A 25420-nucleotide genomic window follows, 5' to 3' on the forward strand; every position below is an offset into this window, starting at 1 on the left:
TTGAGCTGGAATGCTTTCGAGGACTATCTTAGTCACCAGAGGGCTTCAGTGACTTCCCCAAAATAAGTTTGTGATAGAAAAAATGGTAGGACTTAACTGTTTTGAGAATCTGGTGCTTTCTGTTGAGAAAGATCCTGAAGTTAAACTCATTGTCTTAAAAACAGCCTGAGGCAGGCATGAGGTGATTGATTTATTTTTTTGAGGAAGTGAACTTCCAGAAAAACCTGTAAAAGAAGAAGGGAAACAGAAGAGGGAAAGGAAAAATGCTGAGCAGAAAGAATCTCAGCCCAGCCTTGGCCTGAACCACAGGGCTTTGGGGCATAAACCACACTGCAGAGTTGATCCAACCTTTTGGACCTTGTATTAGTCATTGGTTTGGGAGATGAAGGCAATTCCCAGTTTAAGGGTCTCCATTCTTCCTACAAGGGGCTCTGAGTGGGGCACCAAATCAGCATCTATGCCCAAGAAAGAGCTAGCGTGGACTTCCACGATCTGCCATTGCACAGGAGGGGAAGGTAATGATTAAAACACAGTGTGCCATCCTGGAAGGAGGGCTGGTCAATCTTCAGCATTTTAAATATGGTGGAGATCAGAATGGATGACCTCTGAGGTCTCTTACTAGGACCAGTAACATCATTTGCAGAGCACAGTTAGAAAATTAATCATTACAAGAGGACAACAGCAGAGTACTAAACCAAGTACAGAGTTCTGAGAATGGGGCCCGTTCACCCATGAAACCAGCTCTGTCTCTGGCAGAGAGCATAGCAGGCTTTGGGACCAAGAAACCGCAGCGTGGGAGCCAGACACAGCCTGAGGCTGTTCTGAAGGCAGAGGGAGAAATGTGACCCGGGAACTGAATGCCACAGACCAGGACAGTGAGGGCAGGAGCGCAAAGAGGGAGTGGGTTAGTGAGCCTGGAAGGAATGTGGCTCTTCCTACAGCGCCGCTGGGATCTTGAGCATGGTACCCATCTAATGAGCGAACTCACTGAATATAGCGTGTTTCGGGGGTAGGGCGGGGGGAGGCTAAAATAGAAGAAAGCTGCAAAGTGCTGGAGAGCAGGAGTCAGAGGAGAAAAAAGGCCCATTCGGCCCATTCTCCCCATTCTTGCTGGAGAGAGGCTTTGCAGAGAGTCTTGCCTCTGCAAGATGAGCTGGGAAGGGGCCCAGGGCTTGAGCGCCAGGGTGGGGATTCTGAAGTTTGCCCTAGGGGTAGAAGCAGCATACACCGCATATTTTAGGGGTCGAGCAAGACAGTCAGCCCTCGGCTTCCAGATGTCAAGTCGGATGGGGGCTAAACGTGGGGGACGCGACGAATCGGGCCCCGGGATCTCCAAAGGCCACCAACTCTTCCCGGGGGCGCAAACCTCTGCGGGGCGTGGCCTCCGCGGGATCTGAGCGTGCGGCCGCCAGCGCCCCGCCCACTCAGGGGCCGCGCTCGCCTCGCCCCCGGGCTGGACCCGCCTCCCGGGGGTGCGCGGAGGCGCGGCTCGGTGCGCAGCTGCGGAGGATCGCTTCCGGGGGGCGGGTCAGCGGAAGTGAGCGCGGTGGAGGCTGGGCTGCCCACGGTGGAAGGAGGGGACGTGAGGTGAGTCCCGGAGCCGGAGGCAGAGGTAGGAAAGGTTCTAGGGTGGCGCGGAGGCGGGAGCGCGGCCTTCCTGCCGGTTAGTAGTCTGCGTGCCAGGTGCTGTGTGGAGCCCGCTTCTCCTGTTCCCGCGCGAGTTCTCGCGGGAGCCGCTGCTGTTCCCCTCACTTGGCCGCGAGGGAAACTGAGTCCCTGAAGGGTAGTTGCTTGTCGAAGTCTCGCACCAAACAGTGACCGAGCCAGACGTGAGGCTTCTACTTTCGGCCTCTCTGCTTGACGGGCCGGGCTGCCCCGCCGCTCATTTTGAGACCTGGCCGCAGCTCGGAGGCTCCCGCGCACTCAGGTTCCGGGCCTGTGGGTCCGAGGGCCTCTGGGCAGGCGGCGGGGACTTGGCCGACCTTGGCCCAGGTCAGGGCAGCTGCCGCGGGTGGGGGTGGGGGGGCGGCGCGCCCTGGGCCGGGCCGCGTGGAGACGGGATCCGCGCGGGTCTCTGGCCGCTGCCGTGCGCGGCAAAGTTTCACCGAGCACGGAGGCCTCCGTGGGGACGCCCGGGACCAGGAGTGCGGAGCGGGGCCCTGCGCTGGGGGAGCTCCGGCTCTCCTGAGAGGGGCGTCTGTCCTCAGACAGCAACGGCGGCCCCAGGAGGGCTGCGGGGCAGAGATGGCAAGACCCACCGGTGCAGCCGGCGAACCGGGGGAAGATCTAGCCAGTGACACTCGGGGGCGGGGGTGTCATCTGAGTTGGTGTTCCCCTTGATTCTTTTATTTCAGCGCGTTGAAGCGCTTGCTGTGTCCTAGGCAGACACCATGCTGTGCGCGGGGATCACAGTTTTCCAGTTCCTCTTGCGAGCACTCCGAGGGACAGGCAGGGTGCTCGGGGCGCACAGGAAAGGACCTGACCCTGTCGCAGGGAAGGGACGTGATGCTTGAGCTGAGCTCTGAGGCATAATGAAGAATGAGCTCGGCGAAGGGGGGCTGGTATTTGATGCAGGGCTCAGAGGTGGGGTGTTGGGGACTGAGCATCAGTGTGGCTGGAGAGCAAGGGGGAGAGCAGGAGGGCTGGCCGCGAAGTGTGCAGGCCTTGGTGCTCAGTGAGTGTGGTCTGGAAAGGGCAGACAAAGATGAGTTTGGGCCTGATTGTGGGTTTTATCCTGTTGGCTCTAGTAAGCCAGTTGTAAACGGACTAGCCATGTGATTAACAGTGTGTTTGGGAAGGATTCCTCTGGCTGTGAGATTTAGGCCCAGCTAGGTCTTTGGAGATAAGGTCGAAGAGGAAAGTGAGGAACACAGAGACGTACTGTTAGTGCAGTTTGTGGCCGGCACTGACATTCAGCACAGAGCCTGGCACACAGAAGGACTCTTTAAAAAAATTGAACTGAGCCGAGATGGAGCCCACGCAGGAGATGGCAGGACCTGGACGAGGCTTTGGGTGCTTTCCACTGGCATGACCACTGAGTGAACTGAGGGAAGTGCCTTTCCCTCTTTCCCCATGTGTGTCGTAAAGTGAGTGATACCTCCTCTCCCAAGGGTAGAAGACCCTTCACGGGAGGTCTCCAGAAAGAGCTGCTTTGTCAATCTAGTCTGTCCCCCCGTTCAGAGCCTGTCCAGGGTTCCCCAGTGACTTCTCATCCGGGCCTCATGACTTGACCCCTACTTTTGTAGCTTTATCATACTCTGCCCCTCTTCACATATACTTCACTTTCCTGTGCTCTTGCTGTTTTGTCTTCTTTTCCTGCTCCCTGGAAACTCATTACAGAGCACTAGGGCCGGAGCTCTGACCTCATCTGGCTACCTGCCTAGTGATATTTAGCTTTTGCTAGAAGTATGTATTCATGTCCTATCACTCTGCTGGACAGTGAGTTCCTTGGGAGTATGACTCTGTCTTACTCCTTCCATAGCCCCTATGGTGCCCAGCACAGGGCCTGGCACAAGTGGTTACTGTTGGTGTTTGATGAACAAGTGAATGAACAGGCACACTGATTGCATCTGCTCACCATGCAAGGACTGCTGTGAAGAGCAGTCAGATGTCATCTCAGCTATCTGCGTCATAACAGTTCATTAAGCACTCAAAAACCTTTCACTCATTGACCCTTAAGGTAGCCTCCAGTGGCAGCTTTTCTTATCCCCTTTTCCAGATAGAAAAGCCAGCGTTCAGAAAAGCTAAATAATTTGCCTGTAGCTACAAAGCCAGAAGGTGGCTGAGCTAGGATAAACCTTTTTGGCTCTTTTTGTCTGTAGCTCAGGAGACTGAGACTGGCGTGAGCTGCTGTTTGTTCTCCTGTCCTCTCTGATCTCTCCCCTTGCAAGGAAGAGCCCAGCAGTGCTTTTACATCTCATTTTCCAGAATGAATCCTGGGCTTGGATAGGACCTGCAGTTTGGCTCTATGGCGTTTGTAGCTACCAAAGGGTTCCATTTACATCTTTAGAAGTTTTGCCTCAGCCAGGCTTGGTGGCTCACGCCTGTAATCCAAGCACTTTGGAGGCCAAGGTGGGCGGATCACCTGAGGTTGGGAGTTCAAGACCAGCCCGACCAACATGGTGAAACCCCATCTTTAAAAAAATAAAAATAAAAAATAAAGAAATTTTGCCTCAGGAAACCTTAGATCCTAGGAAGGCTCCTGGGTTTGCCAAGCTCACTAGGCCAGTCTTGAACAGAACCTTTAAGAGTCTGGACTTAGAGAAGTGTTGGGTGAGGGCAGCCTCTTGGGCTGGTTTTCTCCCCTGTGAAACATCAGAGAAGCCTTGGTGTTAGTCATGGCTCTGCAGGGCCTGGTTTTGTGTGGCTGGTGTGGTGACCATTGAGTTCTCACTGTGGGGGTTGTTTCACAAGAGGGAAATCTGGTGTTCCTCCAGATGGCCTGATATGAAGGAGTTACGCCTCCCACCTTCCGGAGCTGCCCTGTGGCTGCCTTGTCCTTCAAGTGCAGGAGCTGGTCCAAATGTCAGGAATGGAAGCCACTGTGGTAAGGGGCATTCCTAGGGCAGGGGTATGGTGGGGACGGTTGGGTGCTGGGCCTGCTGAAGTACTCTATAAGGTTCTGATACTCTCCAGTTGAGTCCTCCTTTCTCCAGAAGCCTGGAATTGGAACAAGGCCACCTTTTCACTCCCTCCCCTTAAGAACCAGTTATGATTCTGGGGCACTTCAGAAGTCAGTGTCTATGTTTGCCTTTCTGTACAGAGGGAGGGAAGGAAAGCCTGGATTATCGCTACACCCAGCTACTTCCTCTCCCCTTCACTGTCCCTCCCAACACTGTCTGAGCAGCAGCAGGTATCCCCTTGGGTGGCTAGCCAGGGTTAGGCTGGCAACTGGGGAACCTGCCCTCACTATAGTTGAGTTGATTTACCCCCTAGAAACTGCCCTGTACCTAGGATTGTGGAATTTGGTCTCCCTGCTAGAGAGGAGAGGACAGGGACAGTAGACGGACTCAGTCTCTGAGGTTGTGGCTCTCTGTCTCTCTTTGCTCTAGACCATCCCAATCTGGCAAAACAAGCCACATGGGGCTGCTCGAAGTGTAGTGAGAAGAATTGGGACCAACCTGCCCTTGAAGCCATGTCCTCGGGCATCCTTTGAGGTAAGTATGTTGGAAGGGCAGGAGAGTAGAGGCTCAGAGAGTGCTGCTTCTGTGCCCCAAATCCCTTGGTACTGTCAAAGTAGGTTGTTTCCTGGTCACTTTTCATTTTGTTATGAAATATTTACTAAGTGCTTATAATAGATCCTGGTCACTGTGCCTTCCTGATTGCATACAAACCTGTGACCACAAGGAACCTGGCAGGTCCCCATGGGACACTGAGCGTTGTGATGCTTGAGTGAACTCTGCTTTTCTTCACCAGCCCTAATGGCTATGTAGCCAGTATTTTTATTTATTACTTTTTGAGATGAGGTCTCGCTATGTTGCCTGGGCTAGGCCTTAAACTCCTGGGCTCAAGCAGTTCTCCTGCCTCAGCCTCCCTAGTAGCTGGGATTATGGACACAAGCCACCATGCCCAGCGCCACTATTTTTAGTGTTTCTCTGAGGCCATAATTCCTCAGCCTGCTCTTTCTGGCCAATCTGGGCATCCTTTACTGGGGTACTTCAGTCTTACCTCTGTGTCTAGAGATCCTTTAGCACCCACGCTGCAGCAGAGATTCCTGCCTAGTCCAGGAATGAGCTCCCTTCTGTGGTAGAAAGCTAAGTAGCATTTATTAGTCCCAGCTGGTTCCCTCAAGGAACTAATGGTTGAGCAGCAGCTCTAGACTGTATGGTTCAGATGTGTACATTTGGGGAGCTGGGACGCAAAATACTTCTGCTTTCTACCCACACAGAGGAGATAGAAATATGTGCATAAAAGGATGTGGGGCCAGGTAGAAATAGAAATGAAGGAGCCAAATCTGTATAAAAGATGCTGAACAGCAAAGTCTTTGTAGGAACTGGATCTGGAATTAGAAGAGGTGTCAGCATTGGCATTAGGGTCAGGAATGGACGTGTGTTGGCGGGGGGGTAGGGGGCAAGAAAAGCTGTCCCATTATTCAGATTGCCAGCTATCCGTAATTGCCTAAAGGTCCTGGGCAGGAAGTGTTCCTAGCTGCCTCAGAATTATCAAAAAAAAAAAAAAAAAAAAAAAGGTGGGGAGTGTGGCTGACTCCACGGAGGCTGCTCCCACACTTGGCTATACCCTCATTAGTTCTTTGGCCAGATGCTGGGCAGAGACAGTCAAGGGCACAGGCTCTCATAGAGCAGGAATATATGTGAGTAGTATTAGTAATACTAGCTAACATTTACTGAGCACACTGCTATGTGTCAGGCACTGGCTGAATACTTTATATGTGTTTACTCATTTAATTGCCAAGAGCAAAGGAGCATTCAGCACTAATCAGGAAAACAAATGGAGGCCTCCCCTATGTTAGCACCAGTTCCTGGGTCAGTGGAAGTCCTCCGTGTGTGACCTTGGAGTATCACCTAACTCCTGTGAGTCCCAGGTTTCCTATCTAAATGCAGGCGCTATCAATCCTGGATCTACCTACCATACCAAATAATTTGTGGCAGAAACAGTTGAATTTTACTGGTGTGTAGATATGCATTTAATATTATATTACCTTAAGTATTATTTAAGGGACTCTTACCATTTTTATAATTTAAGCATATGAAAATATTAAATGAAAAGGAAAATGAAAATAACCTATAATTACACAGTAATAATACCGTAACAATGTCTTAGTGTAGCCCTCTCTTTTTCTAGATGAATGTTTTTTATTTTGTAATTACAGTCAACATGATTGAATTGTAACTTTTCACTTTACTCAACATCTTTATTCTCTCTTTGGTTGTTGCTTATTTGGGTTGAGGAGCTATTTTAAGAAATCCTGGCCGGGCGCGGTGGCTCACACCTGTAATCCTAACACTTTGGGAGGCCGAGGTGGGTGGATCACCTGAAGTCAGGAGTTCAAGACCAGCCTGGCCATCATGGTGAAACCCCATCTTTAAAAAAAAAAAAAAAAAATCCTATCAGGTTCCTTTTGTATAATTGTTTCTTTGTATTTAAATCTATTCAAATTATCAGGTTTGTTTGACACAGCATTGCTGTAACAATGTAGATCTCAATTAGCTACACAGGATTATAAAGAGCTAGTCAGGAAAAATTTTCTGTTGGTATAACAGCTTGTTAATGACCTTGTATTTTCACGAGAGGGCACAATGGTTTTAGATAGTAGCCATCTCTATTAAAAGGTGACTCAAGCCTATCCCATTGAAGACACAGAACTGTTTGCAATCCCACAGACTCTCCTCTCATGCATCTCACCTCTTTTTTTGTTTTGAGACAGAGTCTGGTTCTGTCATCCAGGCTAGAGTGCAGTGGTAGAATCTCAGCTCAGTGTAACCTCTGCCTCCCAGGTTCAAGCCATCCTCCCACCTCAGCCTCCTGAGTAGCTGGAACTACAGGTGTATTTTTTGTAGCTAATTTTTGTATTTTTTGGTAGAGGTTGAGTTTTGCCGTGTTGCCCGGGCTGATCCCAAACTCTTGGTCTGAAGCATTCTGCCTGCCTCAGCCTCCCAAAGTGCTGGGATTAGAGGCGTGACCCACCATGCCTGACCAGCATCTGGCCTTTATTCAGTGCTTCTGACCAGGCACCTTCTTCTTTCTGTTCCCTCTAGGAAGCATTCCTGACACCCAGTGTTGGATTAGGTACCCCTCTGTGTGTTGTGCAGTTTTTGATGGGCTTATCATAGCATCAGTAAATATTGATAAAATTTGCTTCCCCATAGACCCTGCCCAACATCTCTGACCTGTGTTTGAGAGATGTGCCCCCAGTCCCTACCCTGGCAGACATCGCCTGGATTGCTGCGGATGAAGAGGAGACATATGCCCGGGTCAGGTAGTTGAGGCAGTAGCTGGTCTGGGGAATGGGGAATGTTTTAGTAGAGGTGGCAGGCAGCAAGGAGAGAGGAATGAGAACTGTGGGCTCAAAGAAGGGAGCAGAACCTTACTGTGCTACTCTTATAGGCTTGGGGGAAGGAATTTTAGGAGCACACTGGCCAGCTGTCTCTAACTGACCTACTTGGTTTTTCCTGGTCCAGGAGTGATACGCGCCCCCTGAGGCACACCTGGAAACCCAGCCCTCTGATTGTCATGCAGCGCAATGCCTCAGTGCCCAACCTGCGTGGGTCCGAGGAGAGGCTTCTGGCCCTGAAGAAGCCAGCTCTGCCAGCCCTAAGCCGTACCACTGAGCTGCAGGATGAGCTGAGCCACTTGCGCAGCCAGATTGCAAAGATAGTGGCAGCTGATACAGGTAGGAACCCCTGTGCCAGGACCAGAACATAACAGGCTGTTCATTTTCCCTGGCTCTTGGGCAGGATATGGGTAAAGAAAATGGTAGTCCTTGGTTTGGAGGTACTTAGGTTCCAGGCTCTGTGTTGTACTGACGACTGGCTAGCCTATAGTGCCTCTTAGATGGTTCTACCAGCCATTTTGGGCCGAATGGTTTGGTTAGGAACAAAATCTTCACTTAATTTGTGACCCCAGGCAGAGTCCTTCCCTTAGCCACAAAAACTGACACCCTCTTCCAAGTGTCTTTAAGATCACATCTTACATAAGCCCACAGTTGCCTTTTTTTTTTTTTTTTTTTTTTTTTTTGAGACAGAGTCTTGCTTTGTCACCAGGCGCCAGGCTGGAGTGCAGTGGAGGGATTTTGGCTCACTACAACCTCCGCCTCCCAGGTTCAAGCAATTCTCCTGCCTCAGCCTCCCAAGTAGCTAGCTGGAACTACAGGCATACACCACCATGCCCAGCTAATTTTTGTATTTTTCGTAGAGACGGTGTTTCACCATGTTGGCCAGGATAGTCTTGATCTCTTGACGTCGTGATCCGCCCGCCTCAATCTTCCAAAGTGCCGGGATTACAGGCGTGAGCCACGGCGCCCGGCCCTTTTTTTCTTTTTAATATCTTGCTGTGTCACCCAGGCTGGAGTGCAGTGGCACAATCTCGGGTCACTGCAACCTTCACCTCCCGGGTTAAAGCGGTTCTCCTACCTCAGCCTCCTGAGTAGCTGGGACTATAGGGGTACACTACCAGGCTTGGCTAATTTTTGTATTTTTAGTAGAGATGGGTTTCACCATGTTGGCCAGGCTGGTCTTATACTCCTGACCTCAGATGACCCACCCACCTTGGCCTCTCAGAGTGCTGGGATTATAGGCATGAACCACCAAGCCCAGCCGGCTTTCCTTTTTTCGGGGACACCATCTTGGGCCTCACTCTGTCACCCACGCTAGAGTGCGGTGTTGGCTCACTGCAACCTCTGCCTCCCAGACTCAAGCAATTCTCATGCCTCGGCCTCCTGAGTAGCTGGAATTACAGGTGTGCACCACCACACCCGGCCACTTTTTGTATTTTTAGTAGAGATGGGGTTTCACCATATTGGCCAGGCTGGTCTTGAACTCCTGGCCTCAAGCAATCCACCCGCCTTGGCCTTCCAAAGTGCTAGGATTATAGGCATGAACCACTGCATCCAGCCGACTTTTCTGTTTTTTTTTTTTTTTTTTTTTTTTTTTGAAACAGTCTCATTCTGTCATCCAGGTTGGAGTACAGTGGCGTGATCTTGGCTCACTGCAACCCTAACCTACTGGGTTCAAGTAATTCTTGTGCCTCAGCCTCCTGAGTAGCTGGAATTACAGGCACACGCTACCACATCCAGCTAATTTTTTGTACTTTTAGTAGAGATAGGGTTTCGTCATTGCCCAGGCTGGTGTTGAACTCCTGAGCTCAGGCAATCCACCTGCCTCAGCCTTCCAAAATGCTAGGATTACAGGAATAAACCACCACGCCTGGCCTTCCCTTTCAATACCAGAAATAAACATTCCCCCCACCACCACTGAGACTTAACCTTTTTAAGCACCTATCTTTGCTTTCCTTGTTTCTACCAGGGATCACAAGTGGCTTTACCACTTCAATTATACTGCTACTGACAGTGTCCCCAAGGCCCACCCTGCAGAGTGGGGAGTTGCATGACATTATGTTTTGTTATGTTTTCTTATCTCAAATTGGTGGGCTTTTTTGGTGGGAAGAAAGTTTCATAAAGTTGGAGATTTCAGCCTTAAAACACAGTGGCGGGGCACAGTGCCTCATGCCTGTAATCCCAGTACTTTAAAAGGGTGAGGCAGGTGGATCACCTGAGGTTAGGAGTCCAAAACCAGCCTGGCCAACATGGTGAAACCCCGTCTCTACAAAAAATACAAAAATTAGTCCCAGCTGATTGGGAGGCTGAGGCACAAGACTCACTTGAACCTGAGAGGGGGAGGTTGCAGTGAGCTGAGGCTGTACCACTGCACTCCAGCCTGGGCGACAGAGTGAGATTCTGTCTCAAAAAAAAAAAAAAAAAAGGGTCCATTATGCAGACAAGCCCTGTAACCCAACCCTCCAGCTTTCTATCTGCAGTTAAGGCAGAACCACTGGAAATGGATGGGAAGCCTGCCTTGACCAGAGGCATGGACAGCCAACGGGTCAATGTGTCCCAAAATGCTCAGGGCTTATCCTCATATTCCTCCCATCCTCATTTTTTCACTCTGCATTGACTCAGTCATCGCTCCAAAACTTACCAGTTGGTAGAACACATGAAAATCATGGTATTCTTTGAAATCTTCATGTATTTAATTTCATTACATGGAAGTTTTATGCAAGAATTGCACTGAAACTTTCCATTTACATTTCTTGGCTACTTCTGTGTCATATGAGAGACAAGCAGAAGTAACTTTTTTTAGAAACATAGTTTTTAGTATATTTAGTGGTTTTAAAATATTTTTAGTGTTTTGTAGAAATTGAGGAAATTCTCTTCACTGAAATTTGGGAAGGTTGGGAGGTCTGTCACCGTTCTAGTTTTGCTGAGAACATGTCTTCTAGTTCATAGATAGTAAGATTCAAAGGAGCATAGTCAAAAGCACTAGCCTAGTTAGAGAAAAGGACAAATTCAGTCCTTAGCGCTGTCACTGCTGCTTTGGCCTGTAACAAGGCTACCACTCCACAGCCTGTTGTGGAAATGGGAGCTTTAAAAGCCAAAGCCTATAGGGCTGGGTTTTTCTGCCCTCCTGGAACACTGGAAAAGCCCAGTGCTTCTACATCTTTCTGAGCCCCCAAGTGAGCAGCATAGTGGACTGACCCTCCACTGGCTACAGAGATACCGTCCTGGCTCTCCCAGAATGTCACGGTGTCAGCCCAAGAAATGACTGTTCAGTAGGCAGGGCTGTGGGGAGAAGATGTTGCTACTGTGTTCTGGCCCCAATATCCATCCATGCCTATTGTTTTCTCTTTCAGCTTCGGCTTCATTAACGCCAGATTTCTTATCTCCAGGAAGTTCAAATGTCTCTTCTCCCTTACCTTGTTTTGGATCCTCATTCCACTCTACAACTTCCTTTGTCATTAGTGACATCACCGAGGAGACAGAGGTGGAGGTTCCTGAGCTTCCATCAGTCCCCCTGCTTTGTTCTGCCAGCCCTGAATGTTGCAAACCAGAACACAAAGCTACCTGCAGTTCGTCTGAAGAGGATGACTGCATCTCTTTGTCCAAGGCCAGCAGCTTTGCAGACATGATGGGTATCCTGAAGGACTTTCACCGGATGAAACAGAGCCAAGATCTGTAAGTATCTGATGAGGCGCTATTTACTCTGAGTTACCCATGGCCAATGATCTAATGCAACATACTTACATAGTAAGTTCTTAGTCGTACCGTATGTTATGTCATTCAGAAAGTTTCCTGACTACCTGCTTGCCAGTGTCTTGGGCCCCAGTTTGAGGAAAGAGCAACACTTTACATTTATTGGGTTAGGTCACCCAAACCAAATGTTAGGCTAGTAAGGATCTTACAAAAAGGCTCATCTAATCCAACTTCTGTTCTCAGGTGGCTTTTTACCACTTCATTTCTCATACTGCTAGTGATAATGTCTCCATGCTCCACCCTTCACAGTGATGGGTTGCATCACATGTTTTGTTTTCTTATCTCAAATTGGTAGACATTTTTGGTGGGAGGAGAATTTCATAAAGTTGGAGATTTCTGCTTTAAAATACAGTGGTCCATTATGCAAGCAAATCCTGCAAATTCAGTGATTTGAGAACAAGGCTTTTGAGACTCACCAGGAGTTCCTAAACCTGTCTGTGTATCAGAATTGCTTGGATTTGTTAGAAATACATCTTTAACTTACTAAAGTAGAACCCCAAGGAGTGGAGCTCTAGGTTTTTCTGATGGTGTATGAGGGACTTTAGGGAAAAATTTCATCTGGCAGAGAAGCCTCAGGGAGTCACCCCATTGCATAGTGTTTCTCCAGTTGTGGATTGTAGTTTCAATAGTGGTTTCAACAGCTGCACAGGACCACCAGACACCAGAGGAACTTGGTTTGAAGGTAGGTTCCTGGGCATTTGAGATCTAGACCTTGCACTAGTTGTGCAGATATATTTTATTTTTTATTTTTTATTTTTTTGAGATGGAGTCTCACTCTGTTGCCCAGCTGGAGTGCAGTGGCATGATCTTGGCTCACTGCAACTTCCACCTCCAGGGTTCAAGCAATTCTCCTACCTCAGCCTCCCGAGTAGCTGGGACTACAGGCGCACGCCACCATGCCTAATTTTTGTATTTTTACTAGAGGTGGGGTTTCACCATGTTGGCCAGGATGGTCTCAATCTCTTGACTTTGTGATCCGCCCACTTCGGCCTCTCAGAGTGCTGTGATTACAGGTGTGAGTCACTGCACCTGGCCAGTTGTATTTGTTAATGCAGATGAAAAACCGTTTTAGGGACTGGAAGTGAGGTCTCCTGAGTTGATAAAGTTCTTGTTAAAGGGAAAGTTACTTGCCTTGGTTCCCTTTTTGTCTCCTAGGACCCATTTTCTTCTGAAAACTAGGTCAAGCTAAGTGACTTTCTCATTGCTTCCTGGCAGTTGACCCATTTGGGAAGTCACCCTTAACATTCCTTCACTGGCCCTAGTCAGGTTGGTCATACTCACCTGTAGCTCTTTGGTCTTCTACATTCCCAAATTCAGTTGCTGCTGCTTTTGGTCATCTCTGAGCTGTTTTCTTCTGAACACAATGCTTTCTAGGTTGACTCTCAAAATTTTTTCTTACTTGCCTTTTGGACCAAATTAGATTCAAGACCATTATTGCCAGCCCCCTCCTCCCACTTGTGTCCTTACATCAGGAGTTGGGTCAGTGAATAAGAATGGGAAAGTACCAAAATCAGCAAGGTTCAAGAATGTCACCAACCAAACGCAGTCTTGTTTTTGCTTTGAAAGTTGGATAGTCAGTCTTGGCCCTTTTATTTAGCTTAATCACCAATCAAACATCTTCATGAGGATACATGTATATAAGTTCACTAGGATTTCAAGCAACTAATTTCCAGGTATCTAGGACCCTGTTATATAATGTATCAGATAATTTGGACTTCAGTCTGGAGTTGGTTTTGTTCCCATGAGTTTCTTAAGTGAATGTTTTGCTCTAATTCTGGCTCTTATAAAAATATCATCTCCCCTGAAAGGGAGACAGGGTAGTAGGAAATCCCAAACATACCTTTTCCCCAGAACTGTTAAGGGTCAGAATAGCCAAGAGTCATCAGTCACTTCCCCTGCTCACCCTCTGGGGAAACGCTACTGTGAAAACATAGGGCCAGAAGGCAGAAGCAGAAGATTAGCCACCAGAAGCCAACTCTTCCAGATTGATGGTCCTTTGCCTACACCTTATAGCTATTTCAGGAACTAGTAAAGCATTCCAGTTAAGAGATGAGATCTGAAACCAGCTAGTTTGGTTTTGAACTCTGGATTCACTACTTACTTGCTGAGTGACTAGGGACCTTGGGCAACTTGTATAACCTTCCTATGCTTCAATTTCTGTATCTGTGAAAGGGAATTGTAGTAGTACCTACAGCATAAGATTGTTGAGGATTCAATGAGATAATATATTCAAAGATATACAGCACTACCCAGGAAAAAGTACTCAAGCTGTTATTGTGCCTTTAGGAACCGGAGTTTATTGAAGGAGGAAGACCCTGCTGTGCTTATCTCTGAGGTCCTAAGGAGGAAGTTTGCTCTAAAGGAAGAAGATATCAGTAGAAAAGGAAACTGATAACCCTCAGCTCTGCAAACTCAGTCTCATGCTCCTGGAATACCTTCAATAGCTGCCTTCCTCACTGCAGATGTTTCTGCCTCTCAAGGAGAAATCTTCTACAATCTTGCTGACAAGCTAGAGCTTGGACTGAAAGAGAAGAACTGGATTGTATGTTTCCCAGACTTCAAACCCTAGCAGAAGCTAAGGCCTGTGATTTGACCTGAGACATTTGTTACAGGTAATTGTGCAGAATGAAGTGTCTCAGTTTAAAGGGTAAGAGAGAAGTTGTTTCTGGTTTTTCCTTGCCCCTATGTGAAAATAAGTCCTAAATGACTGATTTACTTCACTGCATTAGACCCTATAATTGGTCTCACAAGACACTGTGCCCAGCTGTCACTCACTCTCAGCAGCTTTCTTGCAGCAGAGCAGGGCTGATGTTAAGGGGCTATGTTTGTATACATGTTCACAGGGCACGGAAAATCTTATGCTGCTCCATCATAAACCACCAATGCGCAGCAATCACCCTCCTCACTTCCTTGTCTAGATGCAGAGGTCAGGCTGCTGAACCAGCTGATACATGGTCTATTGCTGGGAAGCCTGGGCTGTTTTTTTCCTTAAATAGATTTTATATTACTGAACAACCGAGTCTACCCTCCAGGGCCCGAGGCCTTATCAGTTTATCAGTTCCACTGATTAAAAGCGTTCTTTTCCATGGACTTTAAGCCCAGTAGGAAAGAGAAAGGAGGAGGGGGAAAGAGCATACCATCATCTTTCTTCGAGGCCCTTGACTGCTCCTTTGGGTTGGGCCAAGGTTTGTACCTACCACGCCATGCATGACTCAGATGCCCTCAGGTCCCTTTCTCTATGGTATGTATACTTTGTGTGTTTGGGTTGAAGTACTACCTGACATTAAAGGAAGGATTGGAGAGAGAATGCCTTTACTGTGTCCATCTTTTGAGTTGTTGTGGTTATCCATCTTTTGAGTTGTTGCGGTTACCCAGTATCCTTCAGGGATATAAGATTATTGTTAATTTTAAGGTGTATGAACTTAAAACAGGCTACTGGCTTCTCCTCTTTCCTGCCCTTCTAGGGGGTTTCTTCCCCCTTTCTGTAGAGATTTTGCCCTACACTCATTTTTTAGAAACTGGGTCTAGCTCTGTCATGCCTAGGCCAGAGTGTAGTGGTGAGATCATTAGCAAACTGTAGCCTCTAAACTCCTGGGCTCAAGTGAGGCACCCACCTTCTGGTACTACAGGTGTGTACCACCACACCCAGGACATTTTAAAATTTTTTTGTAGAGATGGTGTCTTGCTGTGTGGCCCAGAATGGTCTCGAACTCCTGGCCTCAAACAGACCTCCCACCTTAGTCTCCCAGAGCATTGAGATTACAGACATGAGCCACTGCACTCAGCTCCACACAATCTTAAAAGCAGTTCTTTCAGGAAAATGACCTGAGAGATGACATACAAGATAAAAGTAGAATTTAACATTTAAATTAGGCCAGGTACAGTAGCTCACACCTCTAATCACAGCACTTTGGGAGTTCAAGATCAGCCTGGGCAACAAGACCTCATCTCTACAAAGGAATTTAAAATTTAGCTGGGCATGGTGGCATGTGCCAATAGTCCCAGCTACTTAAGAGGCTGAGGTGGGAGAATCACTTGTGCCCAAGAGGTTCAAGATGCAGTGAACCGTGTTCATGCCACTGCACTCCAGCCTGGGCAACAAAGCGAGACCATGTCTAAAAAAAATAAAAAATTTAAGTTAAAAAAAAAAAAGCAGTTCCATAAACCTGCAAATTTGTCCCCTAGAGGTTGTTTAAGCCTCTTAGGTACCACATTAACAACAAAGGACAATGCCTTGGGTAGAAGACAGGTCAAACTAGACACTGGTTCAGATCAGACTCAGGGCAATGACAGCATATACTATTACAACACTGCATTTTCAAAAATAAAATTGGTAATGGTTTAATTACCTTAAGAGCCACTTTGTAAACATTTATTTGGATTCATTGTTTTACAAAGGGGATTCCACATCCTATCTTGTGGGAAAAGGGTAACATAGTCACATATAGATTGTTATATAACTCAGGCTTTTTTTTTTTTTTTTTTTAAATTTGAGACAGTCTCCTTCTGTCGCCAGGCTGGAGTGCAGTGGCGCAGTCTTGGCTCACGGCAACCTCCACCTCCTGGGTTCAAGTGATTCTCCTGCTTCATCCTTCCTAGTAGCTGGGATTACAGGCATGCGCCACCACGCCGAGCTAATTTTTGTATTTTTAATAGAGACGGGGTTTTAACCATGTTGGCCAGGATGATCTCTATCTCCTAACCTCACGATCCACCCACCTCAGCCTCCCAAAGTGCTGGGATTATAGGCGTGAGCCACCGCGCCTGGCCAGCTCAGGCTTAAGAAGTATATGTAAACATAAAGTATATAACTTTAAAGTGCTGTACAGTTACCACAAAAATAAAATAACAAGAAACTAGCACCATTCTGCCTCTCTTCTCCCCACACCTGGGTTGTGGGGAGATTTGCCTAATCACTCAAAAAAAAAAAAAAAAAACAGGGTGGGGGGTGTCAAGAGTAATCATCCCAAGCTTAGGTTGAAGTGGGTAAGATTACAGCCAGAGACTGAAAGCTCACAAATCCATAAGCAAGGTCCCAGTCAGGGATCTGGAAGGGCAAAGAGATGGCTCTGTGCAGGCTGAGTAAAAGGTGCTTTCATGGAGGGATAAATACACAATGTGCTGCCTCAGTGTTCATCATAGACTCGTTCAGGGAATCTACCAGCCACTGTCTTCTGAGGGAAAGCCATGATGCCAATCCCACTGTCTTAACAATAGTACTGCCTGCTTCACTTAACACAGAAGATGCTCAGTAATGACAACTTTATCCTATGCCACCTTCCCAACTAAACAAGCTCACTCCTCTCTCCACCCACAACTATAGTTTCCTACATCTTTGTCATTTCAGGGTATTTTTAGAAACAAAACTTCATAAAAACATTTAGAATTGGTGCCTGATAACTTGATTACCTTCAGAGTCCTGGGTAAAGAGCAAATCAGGCTTCAGATTTTGAGTTGGCCCATCCTCCTGGCACTGAGCCCAAGGACTGTTAGGAAACGGCCCTAAGTCCCGATTCCAGTTATTGGTTACATCTTGAAAAGGAGCTCTAGTGTTGTGGGCAATGACCTGCTGGCCTTGAGAATCTTCAGTGAAAAGTTGACTCCAGGAGTCCTTGTCATTCTTTTCATTATCCCAGGAAAACACAGAAATAGGACAAGGGCTTTGTTTCACTAATTCTATGTTTTCTCCATTCCAGGATTCCCTGTAGGTTTGAAGAAGGACAGGGGCCTGCCTGTTTTCATTGGCAGATACCTTTCTTTCCAGTTTAGTCTTGTTTAAGGGCTGACAGCATTTGTCCTCAGATAGTTTGGCATGTTTCTCCATACCCTGATAGTTTTTCTTAGATCCATGAAGCCATTCCCTTTTCGTGGCAGAATCCCCTTTTTCTTCCTTTTGGTCCAGCAAACAAGAACTTTCCAAGTCCTCGGTGAAGGATAAAGCCAGTGGGGTATTACTCTCTCCAGCACAGTCTAGAGTATCAGGCTGGAGCAAAGATAGCTCAGTCAAAAATGGGGTTTTCATTCTGTGGTGGCCAGAAGTCTGGAGGGACTGAAGAGAAAGTCCAGCTTCCTGGATGTCTGCAGTGGTTGAAGTGGCTAAAGGGGATGCCATGCAATCATGTGCAAAGCCTGGGATCAGATAGTCTAGCTGGGTAGCATTTTTCTTGGACTCTTTAATTTGACTTTCTATATGAGGTGAAACATTCTTCTGGTCACTACCATTTGTCTTTCCTAAAATAGGAATGAACAAATATTATTCTGCAGAAAAACTGCCCTAAGCAGGATTTATTTGGCTTTTTCTGAAATCAATACTAGCTACTATTACTACCTAGTGCAGGAGTCTTAGACTCTTCACATAACTTTGTAACTAATCTTCCTGCTTTCAACCTTGCCACTTTCTCTTTAATAATCTCTAAAACATCAGATCCTAAATTCCCTACTCAAATACATGAATGCTTCCCATCACCTACCTAATAAAGTCAAACATCGCATATAATCAGACTACAGCCTACTTTACCAGCTGAGTTTTCATTTGTGGGTTTAATATAGGGCCTATCAGTTTTGCTTTTGTTTTTTATTTAATGTGGCTTTTACTAAATGGTAATCCTGGCCAAATAAACATTCCTAGATATTATCTTTGAAGAAACATGGTAAACACATACTAGTTTGGTCAGGTCTTAAAGATTACATTAACCATCCAACTCTGAGAAACCTGGTGACAGTGTGAAAAACGAGTTCTCCACTTCCCAAGCATTTCATTGGAAAGGGAGTGAAGACACAGTTAGGATGCTAAGTCAATCAGTAGATAGAATAGTAAAACAACTGCCAGTGTTTGGCCTGTTAATTTTATCAAGCATAGAGTGGATTCTGTTCTGCCTTAAGATAAAGATGAAGGACATGGAATTCCCAACTTGGCTCAAATTATATCAAGAGCTAATTATAAAAATAAAACAGAATAACTGACTTCCTCTTTCCTTCTCACATAAGAATTATAATACAGAAACTTAGGTTTTGTGAGAATTCTCAACTTTTCCTAAGAATTCTATATAGACTATAAAATACACCAGAATTTGTAAATAGAAAAAGGTTATTTATTTATTTTTATTTTTTAAATCTGCCCTTGTTACATAAAGTAAAAGAGTGTTTACATTTTTGTTTAGATGAGGAAGAGGGCATTTGGAAGGTTTATGCAAGGCAATCCTGAGAATCACACCTGGCATTAGAGCACTCTTCCTAACGCCCTCCAAGTGGCAGGAGCCCTGCTGTTTAAGGCCCAGCCTACTCTGAGTCAGCTGCTCCCCTGAACAGGGCAAGCAAAGAACTGCCAAAGGATAAGACACAAACCAACTTTATGTGAGCTTTTCTAAGAAAAGACATCTTTGAACCTTCATTAATCTGAGAAGCTTCACACAAAAATATCAATTATCAATTACCCCTTACATAGAGGACCCACTGTGGCCAACCCAAGGTATATACCACCTAACTAATGGCAGAGCAACTCCCCAGTGCACCTCCAACTCCCAAGTACACCTTTCCTCACTACTCTGTCAGCAAATAAAAATATTTGATATTCAGCTGAGCAAAACAGAACCAGAAAAGTAAAGTTGTAAAAGCACATATATACTGCTTTTCAAAAGGCAATGACTTCTTATGTTTTATAACCTCTTCTAATAGGTCAGCTAAGTTTAACACAATGCACTGGTTTCACCAATCCTCATATATGTTCTAACATGGACAAATGAACACACTCCATTTTTTGCTCTGGATAATAAAGTATTCCCATATGGGTCACCATACCTGGCTGCAAGGTGAAGAAGGAAGCAATGCTTCTCTGGTGAATGCCTGTAGATGGAGCTCTTCTTTGATTAAAAGAAACCTTAGTCTGTCTTTCTCCAGGAAGGAGTGTTAACATTTTGGTGGCTGGTTTGATTAAATGTGTCTGAGAAAAAGAAAAAGAATAATGAGCCTATTAATATTAAAAGACAAGAGATTCAGTACCCACCAGTGACCCTCTAAGAACCACACTAGACCCTTTGTACTCCACTTATATAGCCTATTTGCCAGGTAGTTGGTGCTGGACATCATCTTCCATTTCCTGCCATCCTGAGGGTGTTTTTCTCAGGAATCATATATTCCAATGACAGCCCAATCTTTCTGCTTCTCCACGGAAACCAGTCAGGCTGTCTAAACAAACAAGATTTGTTAAAGGGATGGCAGAGATAATGCTCTTTTATATTTAAGGATAGTTAATGATTCTACATCAGCAGCAGTTGATGCATTTTCAGTTGGTTTTTTTTTTTTAGACGGAGTTTCGCTCTTGTTACCCAGGCTGGAGTGCAATGGCTCAATCTCGGCTCACCGCAACCTCCGCCTCCTGGGTTCAGGCAATTCTCCTGCCTCAGCCTCCTGAGTAGCTGGGATTACAGGCATGAGCCACCATGCCCAGCTAATTTTTTGTATTTTTAGTAGAAACGGGGTTTCACCACATTGACCAGGATGGTCTCGATCTGTTGACCTCGTGATCCACCCGCCTCGGGCCTCCCAAAGTGCTGGGATTACAGGCGTGAGCCACCACGCCCGGCCCTGCATTTTCAGTTTTTAAGTAGTCACACAGTGGTGGTTAAGAGCATGGCACAAGAATCAGTCCCAGTTCTGCCACTGCCACTTTGCTGTGTGACCTTCTCCAAGTTGCTTAATCTGTCTCATTCTCAAGTGTGAAATGGGGACAATAAGAGTACCTATCCATATGGCAGTTATGAAAGTTTAGTAAATTTATTCACATAAAAGGCTTACACAGTTCCTGGAACAAAAAGCATTCAGTAACAGTTGGCTAATATTAAGAGGAAGAGCAGTGAAACAACACCAGTCTCACTACACTTTTAACTCAGCCACTTTTATTCTTTAGAGAGTGGAGCTGGAGGATAAGGCAAGAGAGGTTTCAGAAGTGAGTTGTCAACTATAAATATAACCTCATCCTTATTTAGTGTTTGTTTTTATTTCCATTTGCTTATTACAGAATACCTGAGAAGTAGGGAGAATAGGATTATATTCAATTTAATTTTGCTGTATCTGCCAAAGAACAAATAAGATTTGACAATATTCATGCAGCAAGTTAGAGGTAGGCCTGAAACTTGAAGCCAAGTTATTTATTCTAACTCAAAGCTGACTTTTACATTTGGAAACTTAAGTCGTACTTTAAGTGGTTAAAAGAAGAAAGAAATCCTGAAGGTAAAATTCGTATTTCAACATGTTGTATTACTGGTACAGAATCTTCTCTTCCACCACTTACAACTAGAAAACTGGATCAAAGATATATGAAAAAATTGATATAAACAGCAGACAATAGGCAGTAAAGAATTGTGATCCTTGAGAAAAGGGAAACAAATAAGGTGAGCCCTATGATCATTCCAGCTTTCTGCCCAGAAGCACTTTGCAGACCATAATGTATCTTTCTTGATGAACTGAGTAGACTGAGATTGGAATTTGTGAAAACTGAGGTGGCTGAGCTTTGTAGTGCAGAGAAAGACCTCTGGAAGGGAGACTTCTCCATGGGGATCCCTTTAGTCCATTACTGAATACTAAAGTGTACGTGTTAGGTGAAACCCCACAAAGCCAGGTAATGAAACTGCGAACTAGAATTGCAAGCGGAGCAATTCCCAGAGTTCACACAGGCTGGGGGACATTTGTGTTCCCACTATCCAGATAGGATGACCTTGAATACCAGGGATATTCATTAGAGCTCTAAGGAGAATCATCCTTTAGTAGTAGAGCTAAGTTAGTCCTAGAGCAAAAACTATTCCAAACACTTGCCTTAACAAAGCGTAAAAGCAAGCTTTGAAAGTATCAAGCTGATTAGTTACTACTACCTGCCCAAACAAATTTCAATTTCAATATTATTATTATTTTTTTTTTTTTGAGACGAAGTCTTGCTCTTGTTGCCCAGGCTGGAGTGCAATGGCACAATCATGGCTCACTGCAATCTCTGCCTCTCAGATTCAAGGGATTCTCCTGCCTTGGCCTGCCAAGAAACTGAGATTACAGGCACCTGCCACCATGCCAGGAGAATTTTTGTATTTTTAGTAGAGATGGGGTTTTACCATGTTGGCCAGGGCTGGTCTTGAACTCCTGACCTCAGGGGACCTGCCTGCCTCAGCCTCCCGAAGTGCTGGCATTACACGTGTGAGCCACTGTGCCTGGCCAATATTCTTTAAAGACAAGAATATCTAGATACTTAATGTAGCACTTGTAATGTCTAGCATACAATAAAAAATTACTAGATATGTGAAGCAGAAAAATATCTGCAATTGTGATGGGGGTGAATCTGTTAATATAAACAGACCCAGAAATGTGATATGTAAGAGAATTAGCAGACAAGTTAATAGTTAACTTAAAATAGTTACAATAAATATGCTCACGAATTTGAAGGAAAATATGAACATAATAAGGTGAGAAAATAGAAGATGTAAAAAAAATTCAACAGATGAGCTTAACAACCCATTGGAGACCACAGAAGAAAGTAACAGTGAACCTGAAGACAATAGCAACACAAACTATGCAAAATGAGGCAGAGAGAAAAAATAACTGAAAAGGAATAAGCAAAGTCTTCATCGGTGAGATATAAAGCATATATTTAATTACAGTCTCAAAAAACAAAGCAGAGGGGGACAGAAAATACATTTGAAGACATAAGGACCAAAAGTTTTCCAGATTTGGTGAAAATTATAAACCGTAACATCCTTTTCCAAAGATAGTCAATACATGATCTCCCATTTCACATGTTCTTCTTACGTGTCTATGACGCTGTCACCATCAAGTGATGAAATCCTTATTCTCTCACCTTGAACTTGGAAAGTACTTTGTGACTACTTTGACCAATAGGTATGACAGAAGTAACAAATGCTATAAATGATTTCCAAAACTAAGTCATTAAAATGCCATGCACTTCTGCCTTGCTCTCTTGAGATCCACCCACCACATTATGAGGATGCCCAAGTTGGCACATGACTCTCTAAATTTTATAGGATCCACATCCTAGGATATGTTAAATAACACAGTTAGTATACCAACAAATATTTGAGTACCTATATGCTAAGACCAGGAAGACAGTGATGAACAAAATAGACTTTCTGTTCTGGTAAAGTTGACAGCTTAAGAGAATAGACTAATAAATAGTTATTTAAATTACTACAAGTATGTTAAGTCCTATAAAGAAGCTTTGCAGAACACTACTGATTATCAGAAAACACTAAGACCTCAATTAGCAAAGCATCTGGGAATAAAGCTTTTTGCCAAGTTGGCAGGATGTTCCTTCCTTAGGTCAGAGTGAGGTCAGAAGTGATACCATACCAGTTATAGCTCTCTTAGAAAACCCTTGGCTTCAAGGATCTGTGTCTGTCTCAGTGGACTGTTATGACTGTGTGAGAAAAGGTCATCTGGAACTGAGAAAAACCGCAGGTACAAAGTCCTTCAGCTGATTATTCCTACTTCAAAATAAAGGCAGCTGTTTGAACTTTATACAGGCACACCTTATTTTTTATTTATTTTTTTGAGATGGAGTCTTGCTCTGTCGCCCAGGCTACTCGGCTCACTGCAACCTCTGCCTCCAGGGTTCAAACGATTCTCCTGCCTCAGCCTCGCTTGTCACCATGCCCATTTTTTAATAATAAAAAATTATTTAAAATAATTTTTTTATTTTTAATAGAGACATGGTTTCACCATGTTGGTCAGGCTGGTCTCGAACTCCTGACCTCATGATCTGCCCACCTCGGCCTCCCAAAGTGCTAGGATTACAGGCATGAGCCACCGTGCCTGGCCAGGCATACCTTATTTTCTTGCACCTTGCTTTACTGCACTTTGCAGATTTTTTTTTTTTAACAAATTGAAGGTCTGTGGCAACCGTGTGTTAAGCAAGTCTATCAGTGCCATTTTCCAACAGCATGTGCTCATGTCATGTCTGTCACTTCATGTCTCTGTGTCACATTTTGGTAATTCTTACAATATTCCAAACTTTTTCATTATGATTGTATCTGTGATGAGTGATCTTTAATGTTACTATTGTTAATTGTTTTGGGGCACCATGAACCATATCTATTTATGATGGCAAATTTAATCAATAAATGTAAATGTTTTGACTGCTCTACTGACTGGCCACTGCCTCACCTCTCTCCCTCTTCTTGGGCTGTCCTATTTAATATTGAAATTAGGTCAATTAACTCTGTAATGGCCTCTAAGTATTCAAGTGAAAGGAAGAGTCACAGGTCTCTCACTTTAAATCAAAAGCTAGAAATGATAATGCTCAGTAAGGAAGACATGTCCCAAGAGGCCAAAAGCTGAGCCTCTTACACCAAACAGCCAAGTTGTGAATGCAAAGGAAAAGTTCTTGAAGAAAATTAAAAGTGCTTCTCCAGTGAACACATAAATAAAGCAAAACAGCCTTATTGCTGATACAGAAAAAGTTTGAGTGGTCTGGATAAATGATCAAACGAGCTGCAACATTCCCTTAAGTCAAAGCCTAATTCAGAGAGCAAGGCCCTAACTGGAATTCAATTCTATAAAGGCTGAGAGAGGTGAGGAATGCCACAGAAGAAAAGTTTGAAGCTAGCAGAGGTTGGTTCACGAGTTGGAAAGAAAGAAACTGTCTCTGTAATATAAAAGTACAGGTGAAGTAGCTAGTGCTGATGTAGAAGCTGCAGCAAGTTATCTAGAAGATCTAGCTAAGATCATTGATGAAGGTGGCTACACAAAACAGTCTTATATAGGGAAAAGATGCCATCTAGGACTTTCATAGCTACAGAGAAGTCAATGCCTGGCTTCAAAGCTTCAAAGGACAGGCTGACTCTCTTGTTAGGGGATAATGCAGCTAGTGATTTAAAGCCAATGCTCACCTAACATTCTGAAAATCCTTAGGCCTTAAGAATTATGCCACATCTACTCTGCCTATGGTCTATAAATGAAACAACAAAGCCTGGATGACAGCATATCTATTTATAGCATGGTTTACTATTTTAAGCCCACTCTTGAGACCTACTGCTAAGAAAATTCTTTTCAAAATATTGCTGTTTATTGGCTGCGCACAGTGGCTCACACCAGTAATCCCAGTATTTTGGGAGGCTGAGGCATGCAGATTGCTTGAGCCTAGGAGTTTGAGACCAGCCTGGGCCACATGGTGAGACTTTGTCTCTATAAAAACTTCAAAAAAAAATTTTTTTAATAAATATAATAAAAAATAAAACTTCAAAAATTAGGTATGGTGACACACACCTGTAGTCCCAGATACTTGGGAGGCCAAAGTGGGATGATCTCTTGAGCCCAGGCTGGAGTGTAATGAGCCATGATGGTACCACAGCATTCCAGCCTGGGTGACAGAGACCCTGTCTCAAAATATATATGTATATCTACTTATTGACAATGTTCCTAGCCACTCAAGAGCTCTGATGGAGATGTATAAGAAGATTAATGTTTTCATGCCTGCTAACACCATATTCATTCTGTACCCCATGGATCAAGGAGTAATTTCAATTTCTATGTCTTATTATTTAAGAAATACATTTCAGCTTCCGGCTGCAGTGGCTCAAGCCTGTAATCCCAGCACTTTGGGAGGCTGAGAAGGGTGGATAACCTGAGATCAGGAGCTCAAGACCAGCCTGGACAACATGG

The 25420-nt window shown here is 45.1% G+C and overlaps 2 protein-coding genes across 6 annotated transcripts in view; one reads left to right on the forward strand and one right to left on the reverse strand.

The window, feature by feature from the left end:
- Nucleotides 1-1539: 1539 nt before the first annotated feature.
- MTFR1L (mitochondrial fission regulator 1 like) lies at nucleotides 1540-15071 on the forward strand. Of its 4 annotated transcripts, none has more exons than XM_039473867.2 (7): nucleotides 1540-1612; nucleotides 4437-4546; nucleotides 5052-5156; nucleotides 7827-7936; nucleotides 8139-8350; nucleotides 11365-11686; nucleotides 14051-15071. In XM_039473867.2, exons 2-7 carry the CDS (start codon nucleotides 4523-4525, stop codon nucleotides 14154-14156), a joined length of 879 nt encoding a protein of 292 aa, XP_039329801.1. In that variant the 5' UTR covers nucleotides 1540-1612; nucleotides 4437-4522; the 3' UTR covers nucleotides 14157-15071. The 4 variants fall into 4 exon arrangements, with proteins under 4 accessions (XP_039329801.1, XP_039329803.1, XP_074236400.1 ...); XM_039473869.2 differs by having other exon boundaries at nucleotides 11474-11686; XM_074380299.1 differs by lacking the exon at nucleotides 1540-1612 and adding an exon at nucleotides 1709-1992.
- The window catches only part of AUNIP (aurora kinase A and ninein interacting protein), a 38209-nt gene continuing 27006 nt past the window's right edge, over nucleotides 14218-25420 (reverse strand). Inside the window, exons 2-4 of one of the 2 annotated variants that reach the window (XM_003934838.3) lie at nucleotides 19562-19703; nucleotides 17174-17995; nucleotides 14218-14285 (exon numbers count right to left, since the gene is read on the reverse strand). In XM_003934838.3, coding sequence (XP_003934887.2) covers nucleotides 14218-14285; nucleotides 17174-17995; nucleotides 19562-19703 — 1032 coding nt within the window. Of the gene's footprint in view, nucleotides 14286-15140; nucleotides 17996-19561; nucleotides 19704-25420 lie in introns of those variants that run through there. The other variant, XM_039473864.2, reaches the window with a different exon arrangement.

This window comes from Saimiri boliviensis, chromosome 11 (genome assembly GCF_048565385.1).
Source record: "Saimiri boliviensis isolate mSaiBol1 chromosome 11, mSaiBol1.pri, whole genome shotgun sequence".
NCBI classification, from domain to species: domain Eukaryota; kingdom Metazoa; phylum Chordata; class Mammalia; order Primates; family Cebidae; genus Saimiri; species Saimiri boliviensis.

Excerpts from the sequence above, each read along its gene's own strand:
- MTFR1L (XM_039473867.2), top strand. The coding sequence starts at position 4,523 with ATGTCAGGAATGGAAGCCACTGTG. Across the intron at positions 5,157-7,826 it reads GTCCTCGGGCATCCTTTGAG|ACCCTGCCCAACATCTCTGA; the intron begins GTAAGTATGTTG and ends GCTTCCCCATAG. Across the intron at positions 8,351-11,364 it reads GATAGTGGCAGCTGATACAG|CTTCGGCTTCATTAACGCCA; the intron begins GTAGGAACCCCT and ends TTTCTCTTTCAG.